The following is a 19,512-nucleotide window of genomic DNA, read 5'->3' as shown; positions in this document are numbered from 1 at the left end:
ATATTAGGACGGTTTTAGTTAGACAGTGCTTTCTGCATTAGCAACAAATACAGTTTTCCATGAGGTGCTATTTTGTACTCTGCTACAATTTACATAAAGCCAAAGATTCAGTCATAATTGCCTGGGGTTCAAAAGTAAGAGAAATCTTGGCTGTTTATTATCTGACATGATCTAAGGAATCTGACAAAATATTTCCAGCTAAAATGCTGGTTATCTCCTTTGTTTACACTCATCCTTGTCACCAAAAGCTATGCTTATAAAACAACTGCTCCAACAGGGTCCCATTTCCCAGAGGTTATTTCGTTCGATTAGAGCTCAGTCTCCAGAGTGTTCCTGCCTAAATATGAACCCTGTAGATCTGGAGGGGTGAGTGTTTGCATATTTCCATCTGCCTAGAAGTGACTACTGTCCCTAGTCAGTCACGAGCTCTCATTCATTCATTCACACCATTATTATTTATTAACTCTCTATTTTCATGGAGCTAACAAGTAGAAAAAAAAATAGATAAATCAAGCAGAAGTTAGGTGCTATAAGAAAATATTGGGGCCTGAGTGATAAGGATCCAGCCAGGACCATGTCTGGGAGGGTGCTGGGGAGAGCTTCCTAGGGAGAGGAAAATGTAAATGCAAAGTCCCCGAGACAGGAATTGGTGTGTTTGAGGGACAGAAAAAGAAAAGACATAATATTTGAGTTCCAAAGAAGAAATCTAGAGGTGCAGTTTCAAAGAACGAAGCCCTCAGCCTTGACGTTTTCCCAGTCCCTTTCTCTCCAGCACACTCTGTTTTCTGTAAGGAGGAAAAGCAGCTTGGTCTTTGGTATCTCACTTAAGAGGACAGTGAGGAAGGGCACGGCCATGAGTGGGTCTGTGGGGAACGAAGCAGAGAAGCACATGGAAGGAAAAGGACAGATCCCAAACAAAGGTTAGAATATGCACCATTTGGGTGCTGGGGCTCAGAAAAAGGACTCAAGAACTCCTTCTCTCTTGCGTTGTCCCATCAGACAGTCCCGGGCGAGCCTGGATGGCCACTTGGTAGTCATTCACTGCTCCCTTTTATCTGTTCGCTTGTTTAAAGCATGAAGCCAAGATCAAATCCCTGACAGACTACATGCAGAACATGGAGCAGAAGAGGAGGCAGCTGGAAGAGTCCCAAGACTCGCTCAGTGAAGAGCTGGCCAAGCTCCGAGCCCAAGGTGAGTAACTGACCACTTTGCAGGTGTCTGACTCTCAGCCTAAATCAGACACTCTCTGGTTGGCTGGACTCATGATGTTTAATTTTGCTCAATTAAAGCATTTCTAGGTCTACTGAAAACAATGGCATAATTGGGCAGGGGGGGAGGGGGGAGAAACATCTAGAAGACTGCCCCCACCCCATATCTGCTCCTCTTGCCATTTTCCCTCAGTCCACCCTGCTGCCCAAGTCAGAATCCTCTCCCTTCTTTACCTCCTGCGTCCAGTCTGTCCCCAAGTCCTGTCCATTCGACCTGCCAGGGGCTTCTCTGGTTCTGCTCTTCTCCGTCTTCACTGTCGCTGTCCTTAATCCTAGTTAAGAATTGTGGCCATATCCATCTACCGAGGAGCTCATCTCCAGCCTGCTCTAGGCTGACCACTGTGCTGTATTCCAAAGGAGGATTCCAAAATCAAGTTCTACCTCGTGTCCAACCCCAGGCCTCGACCCTTCCCTGGTGTCCTGTTGCTCTTAATATAAAGCCTGAACTTGCACCCATGGCTTACCTGCATCCCCCATCCTTTTTTATTTTATTTTTTTTTTTTGCTGTACGCGGGCCTCTCACTGTTGTGGCCTCTCCCGTTGCGGAGCACAGGCTCCGGACGTGCAGGCCCAGCGGCCATGGCTCACGGGCCCAGCCACTCCGCGGCATGTGGGATCTTCCCGGACCGGGGCACGAACCCGTGTCCCCTGCATCGGCAGGCAGACCCTCAACCACTGCGCCAGCAGGGAAGCCCCATCCCTCATCCTTTGAACAAGCTCTTCCTTTGCCAGGCAGTCTCCTGACCCCCTTTGTTGAGGGAAGTGCCCAACACATAGGAAGCACTCAATAAATGTGAATAAATAGAAGAGATTTGAGAGAAATGACTAGAAATGTAGAAATCAGAACAGGATTAAGAATGTAGGTGTTGTGGTGAAACGGAAACACACAGATCATATTATGAGTTGCAATGAAAACTGGTAGAGTCCTTTTGGAAAGCATTTTGAAAATACATATTAATAATTCTAACACTTCTCATACCTTTTGCTCCTCAAATCTCATATACTCATTGCAGAATTATTTATATTAGTGAAAAAAAAAAGGAAAGGAAGCCACCTAAATGTCCAAGAGTTAAGTGAACTATGGTATGTTGTTTAAAAGAACAGTTTTTTTCATCTTGGAGATGAAGTACATGAAGGCCATGCAGCAGTGCTTATAATGCATTAGATTAAACATCATAATATGTAATTTCATCTTTACTGTGGTTGTAACATTTAAAAATCAATAGATGCTTATGTTCCAAGGCCTGTAAATTAATATTTGAAAGGAAATGGTTTTGATAGGTTAATAGGATTGGCGATGATGCTATCCTTTTTAATGTCCTTTATTGCTGTAGAGTCATTTGCCCAGTAAATACATTTTGCTTCAAATGCCAAAGTAAATTAACGATGAGAGAGAGCACACTCACCCCCGCTTTGACCTTGTAAGGTTTTCTTTATGTCATAAGGGGTGTTAGGAACAGAATGCTCCACCCAAAACTTGACGTGGAAAAGAACTTTCCCCTCTGGTAAATGGCTTCTGCAGTGGTGCCACTGAGTGGAAATGGAATCAAAGCAAGAAGAGCTGAAATAAAGTGAAACAGGCTAGAGAGAACACTTAATGACTTGAATGTCACTGTCCGAAATGCTTTTGCTCCCTCCACCTTGGGCTGCGCATTGCCAGCTGTGCTCAGGGAGGGCCACTGACCAAGAATAAGATGGGACTGGTCCCTCCCTCCCAGAGGTGTGCCACATAACAGCCCTGCCCCCAGTACGAGGCGTGGCCTTCCTGTTTAGTCTGGAGAGTGTTATTTTATATTTCTGTCTTCTTTGTGCCTATCCTTAGGTTGTTTTCCTGCTCCAGATTCTTAGAGAATACCATGGGAGGTAAATCAGCTCTTTCCGAAACTCTAATAGTGGCGCGAATCCAAACACCACTAATATCAGCAGAGTGCATTATCATGGACAAAGCACGTTTACATGTGCTGCCCAGGAGTAGCTCACCAGGCCTGGCGGGGAACCAGTCCTCCGAGGCGTGAGGTGACAGCTAGGTCAGCTGCAGCGTAACCAGTCCAAGTTAGCACTTCCCCTCCAATGGCCACTGTCCCCGAAGGACTTTGATAATCTCCCAGGAGAGATCAGCCTTGATTTAAAAAGCCAGGAGTCCTCCTTCAGAGGCACGTTCCTTTATACCACGGTTGTAATTGGTTAGATAAGCTGATGTTTCACCCCATTCTTTTTTCGTTTTCTAATTTTTACTTTTGGATGTGAGTCCTGCCAGTTAAATCTTAAATCATCGTTTAAAATTCAAAACAGAAAAAATGCATGAAGTCAGCTTCCAGGATAAAGAAAAGGAACATCTGACACGGCTGCAGGACGCTGAGGAAATGAAGGTGTGTGTGCAGCCCCTTCCAGAAGCCCAGCCCATGTTTGGACTGGATTTGCTTGATCTAGGAAAATCCAACTCCTTCGGAGATGTGTGTGGCAGGGTAGGAGGGAGGCGGGTTGGGACTGGGGCTGGGCATCAGAGCTGCTCGCAGAGTGTGGCTGGGCTTAGCAATGAGATGGAGGTGGAGGTGTCCAGGAATCCCGAGGTGTCTGTAGATAGTAGTTATGTTGTGTTGGTACATTTCTCTTCCCGTTCATGACCAGGAAGGAGAGAGCACACCTTCCAGTCACTGCATGGGGCCACTCGGCAGAACTTCTGCAGGAATGAATGGTTGCCCGAAACAGCCCAAATTTGAGTTTTCATCTTAAACATAGAGATCTTTATTTTTGGTCACATTTTAAACAGAAAAGGAAAAGCGGGAAAGATGATTGGGAAGTAAGATTTTTAGGTGGATACAATGAAATAGGAGAAAATGTGGAACTTTTGATTAGCTTTAGGCAAACCCCTCTCCTGGGTCTGCATCACTTTGGTGGAAAGGTCTCCTTTGACTATCACTGTAAATCCATGCTGTGGGCAGGGCCGGGAAATTATCTACATTTTACGGTGAGGAAGTGCAACTCCCACAGGTTCCGTGGCTTGTCTGAGGTCACCCAGGTGGTAAGAGGTCCGTGCTCTCTGACTGACCTGGCGAGAGAAGCCGTGTGGCTCAGATGAGCTATAGAAGGTCAGGGGGAGACCCTTTACTCATGGAATGGGCTAATTTGCCCGTAGGGACCACTCAGTTTTCTAACAGATCCTTGAGTTTTGTTATCCCTGTAAAGCATGGTGGGTTCTGAGGGCCCCGGTTTGGGGATCTGACAGCTGAGGGATATGGGGTAGGAGATGGCGAACAAGGGCTTTGTCACAGAGCCGGCTGAGAGCCAACGTGCGGCTGATACATTTCTCCCGGCCTGGGTTGCAGAAGGCGCTGGAGCAGCAGATGGAGAGCCACCGGGAAGCTCATCAGAAGCAGCTGTCCAGACTCCGAGATGAAATCGAGGAGAAGCAGAAAATCATCGATGAGATTCGGGAGTGAGTTGGCCTGGGGGCTCGTGGGGCGTTGGGGCAGACACGGCCCCTGGGCCAGCCTGGAGGTCTCTGCTTTCCCCGCCCCATGGACCCTGGGCTCTGCCCTGGTGCCTCAGCGAGCTGGACGTGATGCTTCTGCGGTCTGTTCCCCACCTGGAGCCGAGCCTCCGGGGGCTCTGGTGGGCAGGTGGCAGGCGGGTCCAGCTGCCCTGCCTGGTCCCCGCGGAGCAGGGGCACGTTGGTGATTCAGCTGGGCAGACACATACCTCAGAAGGTGGGGATGCTGTTCCTATGAGAGGATGAAAGAGACCCCCAAAAACCCTGAATTGGTTCTGAGAAGACAGTCAGCTTCCGCTGTCTCAGCCCAACACATACCTGAACACTGCACGCCCCAGAGACACCTGCTCACAGGGGCACACTCCTTAGGGACCCGTGCTGTTGTGTGTCTGTCTGTGCTCGAGGGCATTGCAGCTGGGCTCAAGGCCATTCTCCTGTTGTAGCTGCTGAAGAGCCCCCTGCTCAGTAATTATCCCTCCCCACTCCTCTCACTTTCCCGCCTCATCAACACAAGTCCCCAGGCTGTGTTTTTTTTTTTTTTTTTTTTTTTTTTTTTTTTTTTATGCGTTACGCGGGCCTCTCACTGTTGTGGCCTCTCCCGTTGCGGAGGACAGGCTCCGGACGCGCAGGCTCAGCGGCCATGGCTCACGGGCCCAGCCGCTCCGCGGCATGTGGGATCTTCCCAGACCGGGGCACGAACCCGTGTCCCCTGCATCGGCAGGCGGACTCTCAACCACCGCGCCACCAGGGAAGCCCCCAGGCTGTGTTTAAATGCCCCAAATTAAAGACATAAGAAAACCACTTATATTGAAATACACTTCCACCCACTGACACCCTCCTCCCCTGTCTTCCTCTTCCCCGCCACCCCAGGTCTAGACTAAAGGTTCCCTCCTCTCTGTTTCTATAGATGAAGAAACATTTCTAGATGGGAAGCAAGATTAAATGATTTACTTAGGGTCACACTGCTAAACAAGAATCAAACTGGAGTTGGAGTTTAATTCTCTCTCAATGTCCTGTGAGCTACTCACACAGCACATTTGCATTTTAAAAGCAAAAATGTAAATGATGTGATGGGGCTCTGTGCACAGTCTACCTAGGAAAGCACTTAGCATCGCCTCTCCCCTTCTTTTGGTCCACCCCTGTGCTCCCACTTATGCCGAGCTTTCCCCTTTAAGTGTGACTCTTATTTGTTATGTTGATGAATGACCCTCAGATTGTTCACCTGGAAGGGGAGGGGAGGGAAGGAAGGTGAGAGGGGTGGAGGGTCTCTGAGTGAGTTGACAAGTGGGGACATTTCCTTGGCCTTTGCGTTTCACATGGGTTTTCCTTCAGAGAGTGTATAATCTGTTGTCTACAGTCATGTAGGCATGGCCGTAGGAAAGGTTTTATAAGGACCGGGCTGATATAAATGGTGACCAAATACCCACAACTGGATGGTGAGTTTCTTTTTTGCAACAGCCCCTGGACTTTCTTTGTGTTTCCCCTCTCTGCCCACTGCCCCCTTTCGCCCCCAAGACTTCACAGAACAGAACTGTCCCTGTGTCAGCTAGGGATTTGGATTTAGGGGATGTTTTTGGAGCATCAGGCCAGAGAGGAAGGGAAGGTCAAAGTGGCCAAATAAGGTTCTGGGAATGCGTATGTACCATCTGTAGGGCAGAAAAGCAGAATTCTTACTGGGCTCTGTTTTTCTGTTTTAAAATATCGGCCCCTTTCCCATCTCATTATTTTCCCTCCCAAAGGTCTTGCGCAAGCCAACTATAAATACATTATTAAAACCTTATGTTTCATGCCTCTTAGATGTTCCCAGAAATTTCATTCTCACTTGGGCAGGGAGGAAGCTGTGAGGTTGTTCTCTGATCCCTCCAAATCTTCCAGAGTTGCCGCCTTTATTGCATAGGGCTAATGGGGTTAGAACAGAACCACATCTTTAGCAGCATGACTCAGAATTTCAGGCTGATGTGGAATGTATTGCTTTTTCCTCTCCATTTCAGTTTGAATCAGAAACTGCAACTGGAACAGGAGAAGCTCAGTTCTGATTATAACAAGCTGAAAATAGAGGACCAAGAGAGAGAAATGAAACTGGAAAAGCTCTTGTGAGTGTGCTTTAAATATTTCCTCTGTTTTCTCTCATCCTTTCGAAGTTTTTTTTTTTTTTTTTTGCCAACTGCACGGCACGCGGGATCTTAGTTCCCTGACCAGGGACCAGGGACCGGACCCATGCCCCCTGCAGTGGAAGCGCAGAGTCTTAACCACTGGACTGCCAGGGAAGTCCCACCACCACCCTGCAAAGTCTTAAAAAGTCTACTTTGGTGATTCAGATACCCAAATATTCAGGTTAGGTCAGGCCAATTTAAAAACAGACCGTGGCCATTTGGGTGAGTTGGTTTGTTTTGTTGACTTATCTGCAGATGCAAATGGTATCTGTGAGAATCTCTGATGCCCCTTTGGTGGTTCACAGTTCCTTTCTGTTTTTTAGATTGCTCAATGATAAAAGAGAACAAGCCAGAGAGGACCTCAAAGGGCTGGAGGAGACAGTGGTATGTTGATGTGTTTCCCAACTCATTTTAGTCTCAAAAGACCAGATTGGTTTATGATCTTTTGAATTTGTTTCTTCTAAAATTTTATTTGTCCATGCCTTTCTTGAATATCATTTTAAACATAAAACTTCCTATGGAAACATGAAAGCTGTAGAATTTATTCCCCTGGTCTTAACAGAGTGACTAACCATCCATCCATCCATCCATCCATCCATCCATCCATCCATCCATCCTTAAGACTGTAACCATGGAGCCCTGACTGAGATTTAAACTCAAATCAGTGCCTGCAATTTTACAACCTCTGTATGTTGTGACTTACTTCCGTGCAACAATCAATGGATATTTATTGATCACCTACTGAGGGCTGGCATGCTTTTAGGTGCTTGAGTTGCATCAGTACAAAACAGAGTTAAGATGCTGGCCCTTGTGAAGCTGTCTTTCACCTAGACAGTAAGAAATAAGGATGTAGATCATGACCTCCATTAGATGGTTATAGAAAGTGCAGGGGTACTGGTTTGGGGTGGCCCCACTGGGAGGTGACATTTGAGCAGGAACTTGAAGCAGGTAAAAGAAGGAGCCATGGGGATGTCCGGGGGAGGAGCCTTCCAGGAGAGGCAACAGCCAGTGCCAAGGCCCTGAGGTTAGCCCATGGCAGGCATGTTGGGGTACAACAGGGAGATCAATGTGTATGTGACCAAGAGAAGGGGGGAGGGCAGGAGGTAGGCACAGAGAGGTCAAGGCCAGAGGAGGTGCAGGCCAGGTAGAGCCTTGGGACCTGCAGGGTTTGGGGCAGAAGAGTGACAGATCTACTTCCCTTTGGAAGAAGGGCTCACCATCTGAGATCCTGGTTAGTTTTCTCTGTGCTTTCATTGGGTTTGTCTCCTCTGGTCAACTTCTGTCTCAGTTGCCCTGGGGGGTAGCTGCCTGGCCCCGAGGGCTCTCAAGAGCCCTTCAAAATGCCACGCAGCCTGTGTTTGAAGACAGACACCCCAAATAGTCTCAATTTGGTGAAAACATGTCGAGTCATTTCACATGACATGACAACAGAGAGAAACTGTTGTTTAGATACAGTCATGCATTTTGATTTCATTCCCACGTCATGGGAATTTATGTGGGACTGAGCCTGAATCCAAGAACTCGGTGACCCTAGACTGGAGGCAAGTGGTTGATCAGGGCTGGACCCGAGGCTGCACTCTGGCCGCTGGGCCAGTGTTAGCTGCTCCTCAAAGCCAGGTGTGGGCTCGGAGGGCACAAGCCGTTCAGGACAGAAGTAGGATGACTGTTCACAGGAAGTTGGGCCTTTTGAGCCTGTTGGAGAAGACGGTGGACAGGGCGGCTGGAGGGGAAATGGAAATGAAGCCATGAAGTTGCTTCCTCCACATCTGTTCACCTGGAGAAGTGGTACCCATAATCATAGATAATTATAACAATTCAGAAGTATGTTGCACGTTAAAATTCCCACCAGCCCGAGATCAGTATTTCAGTATCCTTTCTTCCTTTACACCCTCGCCCTCTTTCATGCACACTCACGCAGCACACACACCTTCCATGCCCACACCCAGAAGCTCACTCTTCACCCCTCTCTCTCTCACGGCCTCACCCACGCTCGGGCACAATCACTTATTCTTTCTCACACACACATCTTCACACACGCTCACACCCACAGGCCCTCACATTCACAGTCTCACGCCTGTGTTCATCCACTCACAAATTCTTACACACTCACCCAGCACACCCCATAACATGCTGACACACACATTCACACTCATTAGTGACCATCCACACTTTCTCACTGGCACACTCACACTTTTGCTCATTCACTCTCACACCCTCCCTCACGTCCACTCACACACACTCACCCCACGTGCTGACTCTCTCCCAGACTCACAAGCTTTCTGTCTTTCACACTCACTCATGAGCATGTTCTTTTGCCCTTTTGAATGTTTTGTTTTGTTTTGTTTTGTTTTGGCCTCACTGAGCGGCTTGTGGTATCTTAGTTCCCTGACCAGGGATCGAACCCATGCCCCCTGCAGTGGAAGCACGGAGCCCTAATCACTGGACCTTCAGGGAAGTCCACTGAATACATGTTTATTTATTTATTTATTTATTTATACTTTTGGCTGTGTTGGGTCTTCGTTGCTGCACGCGGATTTCTCTAGTTGCAGCGAGCGGGGGCCACTCCTCGCCGCAGTGCACAGGCTTCTCGTTGCAGTGCCTCTCTTGTTGCGGAACACGGGCTCCAGGCACACAGGCTTCAGCAGTTGTGGCACACAGGCTCTAGGGTGCAGGCTCAGTAGTTGTGGCTCACAGACCTAGTTGCTCCACGGCATGTGGGATTTTCCCGGACCAGGGCTTGAACCCGTGTCCCCTGCACTGGCAGGCAGATTCTTAACCGCTGCGCCACCAGGGAAGTCCACTGAATACATTTTTAACAACACATTTTCCTCACTAGCCTCCTCCACTGGTTCTCCTTCCCCCGCCTCCCCACCCAGCCCACTCACCTATGTTCCCACCCTCACATCCATTCTCCCCGGCCCCCCTACCACACATACATGCTCACACAACACACTTGGTCCCTCACACGTGGACGGACCCACTAACACAGCCTCCCACGTTCCCTCTGCAGCCCTCACTGCCCATCCACACACATCACGCACACACACGCTTTCAATTCCCAAACTGGAACCCCACGGTCTGTACCATTCCAGACGTGGGTGTTTTTACTTATCCTTCCATCACATCCTCCCCAAGCTGTCAGTGTTCCTCAGGGGCAGGCCTGCTGTCCTTGGCTGACCCTTCCTGAGCCCCCTTTAGCCCTAGGCCTGCGCTGCCTCCTGGACTGTCTGGACAGGGCCCGGGTGGGACCTGCCACCCAGGGGTTGGGGTCTGTGAAGCCCACTCCAGGGGGCGATGTTGGGAAAGGCCAACCAGCCAGTGGGGACGTCTCTGGGGTCCCAGGAAGCCATCTGGCTTTAATAGGACACTTTGTGTGGGCTCTGGGGCTGGACCTCTCCTCCTGCTGCGTTGATGGGCCTTGTGTCCCCACCTCTCTGGTCACACCCTCACTGTCCCCTGTGACAGGAAGCTGAGCCCTGAGCTTTTACACAGAGGGCAGCGTCCGTGCCAGGAAAGGCTTGTGACTTACTTCACAAGGGAAGGGAATCGGGGTGGGTGAAGGAATGATAATGGATACGATGGAGGAAAATTCATTGCCCCAGGAGGCCAAAATGGGGTTACGCAGGCATTCATGTGCAACTTGTCAACTGTTCTAAGGTCTTGAACAGCCCCTCCTAAACTGTTCCTTGAAGTTACCTAAAAACAAACAGTAATGAGAGAAAGTCGCCAAACTCCGGACTCTGGATTATTTGGTGTTCGGCCTGGAAGAATCGCCTGGCCCTTTGACAAGACACCCGGGTCTTCTCTTCTCATGTCCCTGCAGGGTGGTGGCGTTTTTCATGGAAAGTATTTACTGTGATTATAGTTCAATCAGTAATGAAATCCCTGAAGCGGGAGAGAGAGCTCGCAGAGCAGGGGGCCGAGGCCGAGCTCCCTCGGGCAGGGGCACAGGCAGCACAGCTACATCACTGAGAGCTCGGAGCAGCCCCCCCGGACCTGCCAGCCAGTGGCTCAGCTCTGGGCACGCACCGCAGGCACGGCGTTCCTAACAGCAGGCCCGCTTGGCCTCCTGCAGAAAGTAATTTGCCTCATCTGAGGAATCAATTGACTTCAGGTGCTTTTTATTTCAACTCAATTATGGAATTGGACCCAGTAATTTGACCTTAAATTAACATAGAACCTTTATTCAAGAAACTTATTATTTCCATGGCTTTAGAGCCTGTTTCTTCCTTTTTTCTGTGAGCTTGTGTGAGCTCCATCCCTTGACATTCTGTGTTAGAGTAGGTCAATTTAGACAAACTGAAAAAACAAACGCGAGTGTATTTCTCTCCTTATGGGAAAATATTTTGAAGGGAACTAGTCGTACGTCCTGTGGTAAATACACAGAGACTTAAATGGAAGGAAATATTTTGGTTTTCTGATTTTGTTAAACAGAGATCACCAGATTTGACTTAGACCTTTGTCTTAGCAATCTAATTCCTAAGCGTTCATTAGTAGAAAAGACTCCAAAATGAAGAAAAAAAATGCTCCCAAGAAGTTAATTTTGTGGAAGTTATAACAGCAACCAAAGGAAGCAATAAAAGTCTAATGAAGAAATGTCTGTCAAGTCCGATGCATCAGTACATTAATACTAGCGAATATTTATTGACTGCTTACTATGTGCCAGAAATGGTTGTAAGAGTTTTATAAGGATCATCTCACTGAAGCTTGATAACAGCAACTATGAGCAACTACTATTTTTATCCTCATGTTACAAATAAGAAAGCTGAGGCACAGAAAGGTTAGATAAGTTGCCCAGGGTCACCCAGGTGGAAAGTCCATAAGCTCAGTGATGTAAAGCAAAGGAGCGTATGGACCACGGCCAGAGGGGTGTGGAAACATGAAAAATGTCGGTCAGTTAGGGTGAGAGACACGGTGGCTAACTTTTCATTTAAATTTGTTAGCATTTTGTATAACATGTACACAATAGGTTAGAGGGAAAAAAGAGTCCATTCTGGTACAACACAGCCCTCCAGGAATTTTTATGAGAAAACTTTTGAATTTTTGTGGTTGAAGGGGAAAAAAGGTTCTATTTAAAACACAGCAAATGAACAGGCTTTGTTCTAGTTTACACTTCATTGTTTGAGTTCCCAGTCTCTGAACCTTGGGGTGCCCGTGGGAAGATGCCAGGTGGGGGAGGATATGAGTGGTGGGCAGGTCAGAGGAAGTGGTGAACCCCATGGCCTCGATGGTTGGCTTACAGAGCTTTATGGAGGTGTCTGGGGTTGATGGTCTGGTGCCAGCTGTGTCATAAATTCAGCGTGTTCCCTCATTTAAGTGGCATTTTAACAATCTTCTCTTCCAGTCTCGAGAGCTACAGACTCTGCACAACCTCCGTAAACTCTTCGTCCAGGATCTGACCGCCCGGGTTAAAAAAGTGAGTTCTAGTTTGTGTGAATGGGACTGAGAAGAAAAGTTGGCCAGAACGAATCATTTTCAGTTGAAGTATCACTTGCTTAAAATCGGGGCTGGTTATGCTTAAAAATTAATTGCTTCGTGCCAGAGAATGTGATTCAAAGAATGTGCTGGAGGGGGAAAAATACTTGGGAACATTTTTCCATCTGATTTTTCCTTCTTAGTACAAGGAAGTTATTGGGTTGGCCAGAGAAGTTCGTTAGGGTTTTTCCCGTAACATTTTATGGAAAAACCCGAGCGAACTTTTTGGGCCAACCCAATATCCTTTCAAACGAGCACATATTTATCTGGCCACAGTGTGAAAACCTCTGAGTGTTGCAGGGAAAACCCAGAGGGGTCTCATCAGACAGCGTGGCCCTGAAGCCTGGTGAACGATGTCAGGAACGTGGAAGTCAGGGGCTAGAGCCTCATCTTTGCTTGTTAAGAGGCCATGAGGGGCCAGGTCAGAGTGTACGAAGCACTTTAACATCCGGCGTCTTGTTTGCTCTCCCCAGGAGCCATGTAAGTGGTTCTTAGTGTTCTGTTTTGCAGCTGTGGAGGTGGGCTCAGAGGTTACGTGACCTCCCGAGATCACGCAGCTGGGGAGAGCCAGAGATGGGATTGTAATCCAGGTCTGTGTGACTCCAGAGTCTGAGCTTCTTTGGTCCTTGTGCCACACACAGTGACGGTGATCTTGGGAGTCACTGAACGGTGAACCCTCAGAGCAGCTAGCAGAGGTTTTGGGAGGGGGGAGGGGGAGGGGGAAACAGCAAGGGGACTATGCTTTAAAGATATTTGAAAGTGATGGATGAGGGGCAGTGGGCATGCCCAGAGGTGTGACAGGATGGACGGAGGGTATATTTAAGAAAAGTGTGTGCATGGGGGTCTGTGTGAAGGAGCCAAGGAAAAGGGATGAAATATATTATAAAAAAAAAAAAGAGGAGGTGACTGATGGAGTCGGATCTGAGAAGACAGAATTGATGGTATAGGGGAATGTATTAGGCTTGGTAGATGGAAAGAGCCCACTTTCCCAGAGAGGAGACGTGGAGAAGCCAAGATGGAGACATTCGTAGGGAAATATATGACACTGGGAAGAGATGCATCTGAAGACTTGGACCTTCTCAGTTAATGTGGAGAAGAAGGTGCTCAGTGGAGAAGAAGGAAGAGAATGGGAAGCCCACAGAGACTAGAGGCGGCTCAGGCAGCTGTGGGGGACGAACAAAAGGATGCTGAGCAGTGTGGGAGTGTCCAGCTGAGGGTCAGAGCACGGATTTGTCGTGGCACCTGACAGCACGATTCTAGTGAGCTTGGAGGCCTGGAAATAAAAACAAGGAAAGAGGGTGGAGAATGATGGGAGGTTTCAAGGTGGCACTGGTCAGGCAGGTAGGTAGTGATCACCGTCACCAAAATAGAAAGGACTGGAGGACCTGGACCAGGGAGGAGAGAGAGGCCAGAGCAGAGGTGATGGAGACAGAGACTAGAGAGGTTATGACAAGAACCAAAAAGGCTCAGTTGGAGGGAGGACGTGCTCCGAGGAGGGTGCAGAGCTTGAGATTAGACTTCCCTGACTTCACATTATAAAACTCTCTAGGAAGAGCCTATTCCTAGACCAGTGGTTCTCAAAGTGTGGCCACCTGGCTAGCAGCACTAACGTCACCTGGGAACTTGCTAGAGGTGCAAATTCTCAGACCCACCCTGGATCCACTGACTCAGAGACGAGGGTAGGGCCCAGCAATCTGAGTTTTAACAAATCCTCTTCTGGGTTTGAGAACCCCGGATTTAGATCAAAGAGACAGGTTTGAGATGCTCATATAGACATCCCGTCTCAGAAAGAGAAGGGTGATGATCTCTTCTCTAATGAGACAAAGCAAGCGTGCTTTGCCATTTTGGGACTCCAGGATGTGTTTCTTTTTTTTTTTTTTTTTTTTTTTTTTGCGGTACGCGGGCCTCTCACTGCTGTGGCCTCTCCCGTTGCGGAGCACAGGCTCCGGACGCGCAGGCTCAGCGGCCATGGCTCACGGGCCCAGCCGCTCCGCGGCATGTGGGATCCTCCCGGACCGGGGCACGAACCCGTGTCCCCTGCATCGGCAGGCAGACTCTCAACCACTGCACCACCAGGGAAGCCCCAGGATGTGTTTCTACATGTATTTCCCAACTTATCTGGCCACTCAGTGTGGCAGTGCTGGGAGAACAGTGTTTTTATCAATCTCAAGACCTGATAAATTTCGAGAGTTGATTCAGCACAGCGAGCAGATGCCGTGACTTGTCTGAGATGGATTCATTAAGTAATTTCATGGAATTGGAAGCTGAAGGGACAAGCAGAGGCCATTGAGACCTCCCAGTTGGGACCACAGACACTTTCCCACAGCTTGATGACTTGTTATCTCACGTGTGATGTTTGAAATGAAACTTGGGTCTTGGGCTTATGTTGTTTCTTTTTTTAACATCTTTATTGGAGTATAATTGCTTTACGTTGTTGTGTTAGTCGCTGCTGTATAACAAAGTGAATCAGCTATACGTATACATATATCCCCATATCCCCTCCCTCTTGCATCTCCCTCCCTCCCACCCTCTCTACCCCGCCCCTCTAGGTGGTCACAAAGCACAGAGCTGATCTCCCTGTGCTATGCGGCTGCTTCCCACTAGCTATCTGTTTTACATTTGGTAGTGTATATATGTCCATGCCACTCTTTCACTTCATCCCAGCTTCCCCTTCCCCCTCCCCATGTCCTCAAGTCCATTCTCTACATCTGTGTCTTTATTCCTGTCCTGTTGGGCTTATGTTTTCACACTAGTTCTTCTTAATGAGTTTTGGAACACTTCCTTTTGAAAAGAAAAGCCTCTACCTGCATGCAAAGGAGAGGTATATTTCACAAAGAGAGCTGAATCCCTCAAAAAAAGATTTGAAGTTTTTTTGTCAGCAGTCCAAAGAAAGAACACTTTTGATACCGATCAAGGAAATTAATTGGGAAGAAGGTCGAGTCTAAACTTTTAGAACCACTCTTCATTTTCACTTTCAGAATAACCTTTAGTAAGATTGGGGGTTTTCTTTCGAATGGCTCATCCACGTGATCTTGGGACTGGGGGTGGGCAGTGTGGAGGCCTGTCCCGCTGACCCCTTGGTGTTGATGCAGAGTGTAGAGCTGGACAGCGACGAGGGAGGAGGCAGTGCTGCCCAGAAGCAGAAAATTTCCTTCCTGGAGAATAACCTGGAGCAGCTCACTAAGGTCCACAAACAGGTAGGAGGGTTGCGTCATCTTCCTCCTGCTTCTCTTTCTCTCCTGGAGAGAAGCCCCGCTGGATTCGGCCCTAATGAGGGAGGCGACTCTGATACAGAAGGTAAAAGGACAGTACATCACTAGGGAACATCAGTGCTGGAAGGGACCTGGCACTCTTTTAGTCTTCAGCGACTTCCCTTGTATAGAAAATACCTTTTTTTTTTTTTTTTTTAATTTTATTTTTTGGTCGTGCCGCCTGGTACACAGGATCTTAGTTTCCCAACCAAGGATTGAACCCGCACCCCCTGCAGTGGAAACGCAGAGTCTTAACCACTGGACCACCAGGGAAGTCCTAAAATGCTTTCCTGATGGAAGCCAAATATAAGGAATTGAGTGTGAGCTCTCTGGGGCTTGGGGAGCAGGGTGTTCAGTCGTGTCTTTTCATCCTGCCTCCCATCCCAGCCTCCAACCCCAGCTGGCCTCAGTGTCTCCCGTGATGCTTTTCAGGACCCTCTGTGGACCCAAAGACTCCACAGAACGCAAAGTGGATGCCACCGAGCTGGGTCAGGCTCCCTCTTTTTATAGATGAGGAAACAGACTGGGCGAGGAAGCCACTGGCTTCATCCCACACGTGGGAGCACTGGGGCCGGAACCAGCTCCCTCTCTGCACTGTCGCCCTATTTCTTGGGCATCCTCTCAGGTTCCTGCAACACCCTGGAGTTTGTCTAGAGTGACAGAGTGACAGTGTCCAAACCTACCGGTGACGTAGGCAGGTTATTTGTCTCCTTTCTGTTTAAATGCTGGAAGGTTCATGACGGTTTTCCCTAAATCCTCAAGATTTGGGATCTGATAAAAATGGTCCAACATTTTGGACCCCGTGGCCCAGGGGATGTTATTTCTCTTTGACTTGTTACATCCTCTTCAACATTACTGATGATGGCATTTTTCCCCAAAGGGAGGATGACAGATTCAACATGGTTGAAGTCATTCAAGCAAATTGTTGATGAGAAATAGAAAAGCAGAAACTACCGGGGAACTTGAAATAGAGCTCTGAAATTCATTCATTATTTTATTCATGAATTCAATGAATATTTATTAAAAACCTACTCTCTGCTGGGCACTGGAGCTGGTGCTGGGTGCGGGGGGGACACAGGAGTAAAGAAAACAGGTGTAGACCCAGCAGTAGTTCAACCTTTGTTTAGCACTTAAGATTCTCAAAACTTTTCCTGATCCATTTGGATTCCCACAGTGATCCTATTTATGTAGCCTGTAGACTTAGAGCGGTTGAGTGACTCACACCTGGTCAGATGGCCAGGCAGTAACAGATATGGCTCTTGAGCCCATTCTTAACCCAGGGCGAGCTTGTTCCTCCTTAACTGAGCGTCTTAGGTAATGAAAGAATGAGCAGTATCCCTGAGTTACCCGTTAGCCTCTGGATATGTTGCAAAGTGGGGTCCAAACCCGGTGCTGGTGTAGACAATGTGTCCTGGCTTGGAAGGAGGCCTTCAGAGAGCTGTAGAACATGAATGCCTTTCACTGAGCCTGTCTGAACTGGCTTCACATTTCTTATCTTTCACATGTGAATGTCCAAGTAGTCCATTTTCTCTGGCAAGTCCCCCCCTCACCCCTCAAACAAAAGAGGCAGTAAATCCCACCCACGCCTGAAAGTTTCCTACAGCTGGAAATGGCTTTTGATTCTATCGCACACCCCTCCCCGCTTTCTCGTACCCGTGAATCCTGTGTTTGGCAAATTGGAGCCTCAGGGTATGGGATTTTTATTCCCGTTGGTCCCACCGTTTATGGTCTTACGGACTCTCCAAGACGGCCCTGGTGGGGTGCGCGGGTGGTGGTTCTAGCTGCTCTCCTGTTACCTTCTCAGCCCCCGCAGTGCGTCTGCCTAGCCCCCCCGCCCCGTAACTCCCCACCTCCCCCTCCCGCCGCAGCTGGTCCGGGACAACGCAGACCTGCGCTGTGAGCTGCCCAAGCTGGAGAAGCGCCTGCGTGCCACGGCCGAGCGCGTCAAGGCACTGGAGAGCGCACTGAAGGAGGCCAAGGAGAACGCCATGCGGGACCGCAAGCGCTACCAGCAGGAGGTGGACCGCATCAAGGAGGCTGTGCGAGCCAAGAACATGGCCAGGAGGGCCCACTCGGCCCAGATCGGTACGTGTGCCCGCACCCGGGCCCTTGACAGAAGGCGAGGGCTCCTCTGGCTGGAAGCTCTGGGCGGGGCGGCCCGGCTCCTCCCGGCGCCCAGGGTCCATGCTGGGAGGATGGGGTGGCCAGGCGTGCGCTTCTTTACACTGAGAGATTCTGGGGGACCTTGTGATCGTCAAAGCTATTGAGCTGAGCAGAGAAGGCGGCCAGCCCTGGCTGCAGGCAGAGGTGTTTGGCTGTAAACAGACAGAGGTATACTTTCTCTGGAATACCGGGATATATGGCTTGCTCAGGAAAGCCCGAAGGCCCCTTCTGTTCTGCACCCGGCGGAACCATGAAGGAGCTACGTGTAGCCAGAAGCCTCAGGGAGAGCTGCTTGCAAGCGCAGCCTTGGAAATACTCTGGAGAGAGCCAGGCCTGACATCAGTGAGTGCAGGGGGCCTGGACATCCAGCCCCTTCAAGACCTGGATTCGGACCCATGCAAAGAATGAGAGTGGGCCTGTTGAGTCATAGTTCTTGGGATAATGCTGTGAGAGTAGAAGGGATTTAAGGATGTTCTCTAGAGCGCTTCTTTCTTTCTTTCTTTTCTTTTCTTTTCTTTTTATTTTTTAAATTGAAACATCTCCAATAACATGTAATATTATTTCTCATCAGATATTGCTGTGCAGATGTTATGTAAACCAGCAACTTCATGTTTCTAGTTTTAAGATCATAACTTACATTAGTGGTTCATTGCGTTTATTGGGTCTTATACCCTTGGACTATCTTACTGAAAACTGTGAACCCTCTCCCCCTAAAATGCATCACAGACAGAATTCTGCATCCAGTTTCAGGGAGATACTGTCGGAACCCATTGGGACCCACGGATCTGTCTCAGATAAAACTGAAAGTGCTCTGTTTCTAATTTTCCTTGATAAGAATTGGAATAATTGATACACAAGGTCTCTCTGTCCCCTAAACATTGGGTGCCTTGCATTAACTAACTGTACTAATTGGAGGGCAAACGCCCCACTTTCAGAAAGGTCTGGTGATTGATACGAATTGTAATGTCGATAAAAAGTGTGCCTCTTGGTTTTCGCACGTGACCTGGAGGTATCTCGGCACGGCTGTTTAAGTCCTTTCCAAATGTCTTTTCTCTCTTTTCTGTCGGTTGGATACAGCCAAGCCCATCCGCCCTGGACACTACCCAGCATCGTCTCCAACGGCCGTCCACGCCATCCGAGGGGGAGGAGGCAGCTCTTCAAACTCCACTCACTACCAGAAATAAACACGAAGTGAGTCCTTAGTGTCAGGGGTGGCTTCCGTCCGGGGCAGCCCTGGGGTTCTCCCTGCTTCTGCCTGGCTCTCAGCCATGTGTGTGTGGACCTGCAGTGGAGAGGAAAGGGTGCAGCTCTACCCCAGCACAGGCCCTGGGGCTTCAGGTTATCAGGGGCCTGGGTCTACCTTCAACTCAGTGTAGGACCTCAGGGTCTTCCAGCTAAGGTCACCTGGTGCCAGGGACCCTCCAGGGACGGGCAGGGTGCGGTGAATGATTCATCCGAGCTTTCTTTTGTCTGCGGGACTCCCCTCTGTAGCTAGCATCCAGAAGGGCATTACCTGTTTGTCAACTGCTTTTACTCAGAGCAGGCAGGTGTGGATGCCTGCTTTAAGTCTCAGGAACTGAATATAAAGAAAGAGCCAGATAATAGACAGTCACTTTTTTTTTTTTTTGCGGTACGCGGGCCTCTCACTGTTGTGGCCTCTCCCGTTGTGGAGCACAGGCTCCGGACGCGCAGGCTCAGCGGCCATGGCTCAC

At 48.9% G+C, this 19,512-nt stretch overlaps 1 protein-coding gene across 1 annotated transcript in view; it reads left to right on the top strand.

Moving 5' to 3' along the window:
• KIF5C (kinesin family member 5C) overlaps window positions 1-19,512 on the top strand; it is a 166,156-nt gene that overhangs the window by 129,194 nt on the left and 17,450 nt on the right. The window contains exons 17-25 of the mRNA XM_032638533.1: window positions 1,074-1,191; window positions 3,561-3,637; window positions 4,595-4,704; window positions 6,750-6,851; window positions 7,235-7,295; window positions 12,256-12,327; window positions 15,479-15,583; window positions 17,506-17,722; window positions 18,878-18,991. Of these exons, the coding sequence (XP_032494424.1) occupies window positions 1,074-1,191; window positions 3,561-3,637; window positions 4,595-4,704; window positions 6,750-6,851; window positions 7,235-7,295; window positions 12,256-12,327; window positions 15,479-15,583; window positions 17,506-17,722; window positions 18,878-18,984 (969 nt within the window). The 3' untranslated portion in view covers window positions 18,985-18,991. The remainder of the gene's footprint in view (window positions 1-1,073; window positions 1,192-3,560; window positions 3,638-4,594; window positions 4,705-6,749; window positions 6,852-7,234; window positions 7,296-12,255; window positions 12,328-15,478; window positions 15,584-17,505; window positions 17,723-18,877; window positions 18,992-19,512) is intronic.

This window comes from Phocoena sinus, chromosome 7 (genome assembly GCF_008692025.1).
Source record: "Phocoena sinus isolate mPhoSin1 chromosome 7, mPhoSin1.pri, whole genome shotgun sequence".
Lineage (NCBI taxonomy): Eukaryota > Metazoa > Chordata > Mammalia > Artiodactyla > Phocoenidae > Phocoena > Phocoena sinus.
This window is presented reverse-complemented; position numbering and strand designations above follow the sequence as displayed.